Raw genomic sequence first — 6,997 nt, forward strand, 5'->3', positions numbered from 1 at the left:
TTTTTTTTTTTTTTTTTTTTTTTTTTTTTTGGTACCGGGGATTGAACTCGGGTCCTTGCACTTGCAAGGCAGGCTACCGAACTGCTGAGCTAAATCCCCGGCCCCTCCCTGACTTTTTAATATAGGTATATAACATACTTTGATCTTTGTTCTTTGTGGCATGAAATGTGGGAGTCTTGTTTCATTTTTGTCACATATCGTTAAGTAGTTACCCTAGCCAGAATTGTTGAAAATTTTTCTTTTTCCCATTGAATTATCTTGAGACCTTTATATCAGATTAAATCAAATGACTGTATGTTTAGATTAGTTTTTTTTTTTTTTTTAATACCTGGGATCAAACTCAGGACCTTGAGCTTGCCAGGCAGGTGTGGCACCACTGAGGTAAATCCCCGGCCCTGTTTAGATCTGATTTTACTTCCTGTGCTCAATTTCATTGATCTGTGAGTGTCTATGCCAATACCACACTACTGTGATTATTGTAGCTTTAAATAATCCTTGAAATCAAGTCCCACATGTCTTCAAATTGTTCTTTTTCAGGATTTTAAAAAATATTCTACATATATAGAATCAGCTTAACAAAGACGAAAAATGTCTTTTAGGGTTTTTATCCAGCTTGCAGTTGGCTTCATTGATCAGTTTGGAGGAACTGACATCTGAACAGTATTGAACCTTTCTGTCTTTGAATGTGATATATTGCTCCACTGTTGAGCTCTTCTTTCACTTTTCACAGTAGTGTTTTGTAAGCCTTGCACATACTTTGTTGTGTATTGCCAGAATCTTCCATATTGTTGATAAAATTGTAAATTGTACTTTATTCTGTTTTCGTGGCAATATAGAAATGCAGTTTTTATATTCACCATATATCTTGTGACTTCATTAAATTTACTTGACTGTGTCATGAGTTGGGGTAGTTTCCTTAAGATTTTTAAGTATCCCATCATGTAATCTGCAAAGAGACTGTTAACTCTTTCCTTCCACCTTCTGTGCTTTTTATTGATCTGTTGTTCTGGCCAAGACCACTACTGCAACACTGAGCAGAAGCGGTGAGAATGGAAATGGACCTCCTTGCTTTTTCTTGGTCTTGGGAAGTGGAATGTCTTTTACCAGTGACTATGATCTTAACTATAGATACCTTTTATCAGGTTAAGAAAGTTTCCTTTGCTGAAATTTTTCAAAATGAATGCATATTGAATTTATTGAATGTTTTTTCTTCGTCTGCTGTAATACACAATTTGTGCCTATTTTCTGTTGAAATGGTGAGTTACTTTGATTTTCAGAGGCTGAAAAAGCTTAACTCCTCAAGATAGTCATAATGCTGTATCCCTTTCGTATGTTCCTGGATTTGACTTGCTCGTGTATGAAGCAGATGGGCGAATAGGCCCATTCCACACATTTGAGGTATTGGTGATGAGCTTGAACAGATTCTGCAGATACCGGTGCCTTAGGGAAGCCTGCAGTAATACCCAGAGTTATCTTTTTATTTTACACCTGTCCTTTGAAATGTACTGCCACCGGAGACGGCGTATGAATATACAGGGCAAGGTTTAAAGTGCGAGTTTAGTGAAACTCTGAATTTCTTCAGGACAGGGGCTTCGTCTCACTCATTTAACTAGTGTTACAGAGGCCCTAAGTTACAGTGCCTCACATGAAATGCAAGTTTATTCTTCATTCAGGCCTGGTGCTGTCTTACCCATGGAGCCCCCAGGGAGCCAGGCTCCTCCTACTCCCTTCAGTGCCAGCTCTGGGCTGCAGGGACTGAATCGACACCCCAGGTGGGCATGGAGGGCAAGGGACCAAGGAGACGGCAGCGTGAGCACATGCCGGCCAGCTGAGGGCACTGGAAACTGCGGGAGTCACGGTGTCCCCTGGGTGACAGTCTTATGGTCATGACAGTTTTTCACTGTTTATTGGAAAATCAAATGGTTTATTTAATTTTTTCAAGTTCCTGAAGCAAAGTTGTTTGCAACTTTTTCCTCCCTGGGCCAGTCCGGGGTTCCTGGAATATTGAAGTCAACAGAGCCAGTGAAAAAGAAAAGTCCCAATAACACACACAGGAAGCTGTGGGATGTGAATAGTATTGGTTCCTACTGTCTGTGTCCTTAGGGCACAGCACATGATGGCATGGAGTCTGCTGTGTGTTCACAGCGCTCGTTAGTGTGCTCATTCTGCGGCCAGTGTAATACACAATCTACATGCAGTTCTCGGTGCTCAGAACAGCCCTGAAGTAGCCACTATCATTTACAGGTGAGGAAACAGGCTTAGATACATTTTCATTTATTTGACAAACATTTTTCAGGACTGCCATTTGCTAGGTACTGAGGATACAGCAGAGTTTAAAACACCGAAATCCTTGCCCCAGCAGAATCTGCACCGACCTCATGACATGGCTACCAGATAGAAGATGGCACTCAAGCCAAGGGGTCAGACAGAAGCTGTGACCTCAGCCAGTGACTCACGGCTGCCCTGTAACTACTCAAGGATCAGTGGTGGTGAACCTATGGCACAGGTACCTCAGCGGGCTGCTGGTGTCATTGAAAGCTCTAAAAGGCTCGCCATCGCTGGTGTAGATGGTTAGGTTGCCCTGTCTTAAGCTCTGCTCCCATCTTGTGAATGACTTAGGAGCATTCGGGGAGTGGACTTTAAATGACCCCATAATACTGCTTTATAAAGACAACTACAACTAGTTTCATGGTACCTTGGTTCATGAACTTGTCCCATAGTTCTGGGGACAGTGGCCACGTTTGTGTTCCTGTGGGAACGATGGCCGCAGTCTTCTTCATCCGATGCAGAGTTCACGAACAAGAACAATTTTTCCAAATGCTTCTGTTTGCAAACAAAACTGTTTGTGAACAGAGGTACCACTGCATATGTGCTGAGTGGTTAGAATCTATGCGCCAAAAATAGAAATAGGAAAGGCGAAAAAGAAGGATATGCTGTGGTATGTCAAAGTGGGGAGTTCAGAATGCACTAGACACTGGCTTCTTGCCTGCAGACACAGTGGAAGTGTAGGAAGTGTGTGCCTGGGGTTAGGGAGCAAAGACGGATTACGGGTCAAAGGCCGTGTTGCCTTGAGAACAAAAGGACCAGAAATTGGCATCACCACTTTGACACTGTTCCAGGTATTAAATTGCTGTGTGCACCAACTTGTTAGCATCTTTGCAGTGAAGAATGGGGAAAAATTTAGAAAGCAACAAGTCTCCCATCGTGTATCTTAGCATTGTTTCCTGCCATGCCCACACCACCAGTGGTCCATGTCGCTCCCTTGGGAAATGCACATGAAAGGAAGAGGCCACACTTAGGAGATCTGGGCTCTGTTGCCTCTGTCGCTGTGAGTCTTTCCTCTCCGGTGGCCTTATTCTCCCGTGCACTCTGCTGGAATTAGCTGTGGAGAGGTGTGGCGTAAGCTTGTGTGAACAGCATGCTTGGAATGGTGTGCTCGCCTGTGCCTTGAACTTACCTGGCTTTGGACACAGATGAAACACGAGCTTGAGCTGTGCCGCTGGAGGCGGTAAGAGCTGTGAGGGTGTGTGGGCTTGGGGACTGACCAGAGGCGGCACGTGGGACCCTTGGGCCGCCTCCTGTGGGCTTGGAGCCAGGGGCATGCAGGGTCTCGCTGCCACTGCCCTGGGGGGCACTGGTTGGGCGGCAGAGGACCTCTGACCACATCTGCCCCTTTGGACGCTCCTGCTTGCCGCTCCCACTAGCTGCTGCTTTTCCTGCGAGGCGTTTCAGAGCAGCCCAGAAGAAATTAGCACTGAGGTGCTTTGCTCACCTCCCCTCCTCACTGCCCCAAGAGGAACACAAAACTGATGATGTTTCCTTGGACGTGGCTTTGGGACCCTGGACAGCTGGATGGGAAGGGTGGCTGAGCAGGACACAGGAGGAGAGGTTGTGGTCACCTTCAGCACTGTTGTAGATGTGGTCCTTCCGGGCTGAGCAGAGGCACGGAGCGGGCCCGCAGGTCACGGGGTTGCCTGGTGGGGAGGCTCACGGAGCAGTCCTCACAGCTGACCCCAGTGGTGTGGTCCCCTGTGGGCCACAGCTGTGGCTGCTGCTTGATATTTTGGGCCCTGGCGGGGAGAGTGCCATCCCCTCCACCATCTCTGCTGCAGCCCCACAGGGGAGGAGGGAGGGAGAGAGGGAGGCCTGATCTCCACATGAAAACTGTATGAAAGTGGTGGTTCAGTCCCAGCATGGGGAGCGGGCGGAGTGGGGTGCACAGGCCCCTGGGCTTCACACACACTGCACCCTGAGGCCGCACTACATTTGTCAGAGTTTTCAACAATAAATTAACCTCAGCTTACTGTAACATTTTTACGTATTTTTAAAGTTTGTTTTGTTTTTGCTGTAGTAGGGATCAAATGCAGGTGCACTGTACCACTGAGCTACATCCGCGGCACTTTTTATTTTTTTATTTTGTGGCAGGTCTCATTAAGTTACCCAGGCTGTCCTCAAAGCCTTCTGATTATAGTCATGGGCCACCAGGAACCATCAACGTCTAAGTTTTTTAAAAAGCTTTTCCTCTCTTACAATAACACTGAGCTTAAAACAGATACATTGTACAGCTGTACAAAAATTTTTCTTCATTTCTTTGTTCTGCAGGCTTTCTTCAGTTTTTCAGTTATCTTGTTTTTACTTTTTAAGCTGTTTTGTTCAAAGGTTAGAGGGCTAGAAGTGTGGTCAGTGGCAGAGGACGTGCCTAGCAGCGCCATGCCACCCTATATCAGCCTGGGCTCATGGGGCTGCCCTCTGGAAGCCCTCCTGAGGGACCTGCCCATGGCTCTTCCCGGTTGAGTTTTAAAGAAATAAGTAGAAGGGACCCATTGTAAAGCAGTGGTAGAGACTGAGTGGTACTACACAGTATTGTGGGCATGACGCAGCATGAACTGTTACCAAGTATAGTGAGCTGTGTGTAGCGGTCAGTGCTGCACCTTTGGGTGGCCCCAGCGCAGTGGTGCATTTGCACCGTTGTCACCATGGATACCGCCCTGGCTGCCGTGTCACCAGGTGACAGGTTCTCTAGCCCTGCTGTGCGGAGTGTTGTCTGTGGCCTGGCACTGGCCTGGTGCTGAGCCCCTGTGCTTTGTCAGTGAGGCCCTGTGGGGCAGGAAGGGTGGCTCCTGGGGCAGAGCCAGGTTCAGGTCCTGCCCTTTTTGACCCACTGAAGCCCAGGATGCTTTTGTGTAGGACCTCTGGGTCTCACCGGTGTAAGGCGTGAATAGCTCTGGCTCCCGAGCACAGAAGTGGGAGCAGTTGGAGTTTTTTTTGCTGCTGTTTGGCTTTTTGTTTTCTAGTGCGAGTCTGCACTGCAGAACAGTGATGTTTCTGCAGGGGGCGGGCAGTGCATGTGACTCTCTTGATCACTGCCACCCCCTTGGCACCTCCCCTTGCTCCCCATCCCAGATGCCGTCATGCAAGCCTCACCCCCCAGGCTCCTTCGCCTGCCCTGTGCGACTACCTCCTGCTGGACCGTGACCTTGCGAGGACTTGGGAAACACGTGTAATGTATTTTCCTTTTCTTGCCTTCTGCAGATGGACCTGTCTGTAGAAACTCTCTTTAGCTTCATGCAGGAGCGCCAGAAAAGATACGCCAAATATGCCGAGCAGATCCAGAAGGTCAACGAGATGTCCGCCATCCTGCGCCGCATCCAGATGGGCATCGACCAGACAGTGCCCCTGATGGAGCGGCTCAACAGCCTGCTGCCCGAGGGCGAGCGCCTGGAGCCCTTCAGCATGAAGCCAGAGCGGGAGCTCAGGCTGTAGGACCCGCCTTCTGCGAGGGCCAAAGGCCACGGTGCTGGTACGAGGATGTGACGCTGAGCCCGGTCCCACAGTGTTGCGGTGCAGTCTGAGCCTGGCTGCAGGTCCTCCCTGCAGCACAGGAAGCCAAGGGCCGCACGGGACCCGACTGCCACCGTGCCTGCCACCTCACACCACCCTGGGCTTGGTGATCACCGAAACTGGAACGGCTGTCTAGTGATGAGGGTTCTTCAAGAACCCTGCGTTGACAGCTCTTTATTTTGCTCATATTTTTTTTAATTGCATGTGTGTATAGTCTTAGGTACTAGAGTGAAAATGTGGAGAGAGGGAAAACCTTTTAATAGCTGTATCCTCGGTGCCCTTGTGAAATCTTATTTAGGCCCCCTGGGTTATGAGTTGTAAACATAAAAGCTAACTGAATGCAGGTCTGTGTGCTGTTGCCGTTTCCACCCCTCCAGGCCCTGCCTGGGTACCCTTCTCCACGCTGGGAGTCACCTGGAACCTGGAACGCCCCCTTTCCACCCTCGAGACTCCTGGCCCATCGGTAACCACCTTCCTCAGTGCAGCTGAGCTCTGTTTATCGTGGCAGCAGGGCACCTGCTTTACTGGGCCAGGGAGTGAGTGGGCCGCTGTTGCACAGCTATTCCGTTTCCCAGCCATGCAGGGGATCCACGCGAGTGGACTCCGTGCCAGGACACGGAGGCAGCCTGGCCTCTCATTTTGGAGAGAAAAAATGCAAAATACCGTGGAATTTCTGGGCCGCTGGGGAAATGCAGCAGTTTGACACCCAGAGTCTGAGTTCAGTGCCGTGAGCATTACTGATGTCACAGAAGCAGCAGGCGGGAAGGCGGGAAGGAGCAGCTTTGGTGGCAGGCAGAAACCTGGAGTGGCTGAGGAAGCCACAGGGCTGGGATCCCCCTGCTGCCTCCAGCTTTGCAGGTGTCTCAGCCTTGGGTGTATTTCTAAGGTTAAAATAGATCTGCTTAATTCAGCATGGCTCAGCTAAACTTTATTTAAAGACTCTACTCTTGGATCCTAATCATACACTACCTTGTAAGGTTCATAGAACCCAGAATAAAATGTAGGACAGAAAAATAGTTACCAGAATGAGCATGAATGTTCAGACTAAGTGGGAAAGAAGTTTTAATTTGGGGATAGGAAAAATTAATGGCTTCTAGTATTTTCTTTCCCTTTCTTCCTCTTTCTTTTTTTTTTTTTTTTTTTTTTTTTTTTTTTT

The 6,997-nt window shown here is 48.5% G+C and overlaps 1 protein-coding gene across 1 annotated transcript; it reads left to right on the plus strand.

The window, feature by feature from the left end:
- Positions 1–4,612: 4,612 nt before the first annotated feature.
- Borcs5 (BLOC-1 related complex subunit 5) lies at positions 4,613–6,980 on the plus strand. The gene has a single exon (XM_010638389.3). The coding sequence runs from the start codon at positions 5,533–5,535 to the stop codon at positions 5,761–5,763; it is 231 nt and encodes a 76-aa protein (XP_010636691.1). The 5' UTR covers positions 4,613–5,532; the 3' UTR covers positions 5,764–6,980.
- Positions 6,981–6,997: the final 17 nt, after the last annotated feature.

This window comes from Fukomys damarensis, unplaced genomic scaffold (genome assembly GCF_012274545.1).
Source record: "Fukomys damarensis isolate Sample0158 unplaced genomic scaffold, DMR_v1.0_HiC HiC_scaffold_19, whole genome shotgun sequence".
NCBI classification, from domain to species: domain Eukaryota; kingdom Metazoa; phylum Chordata; class Mammalia; order Rodentia; family Bathyergidae; genus Fukomys; species Fukomys damarensis.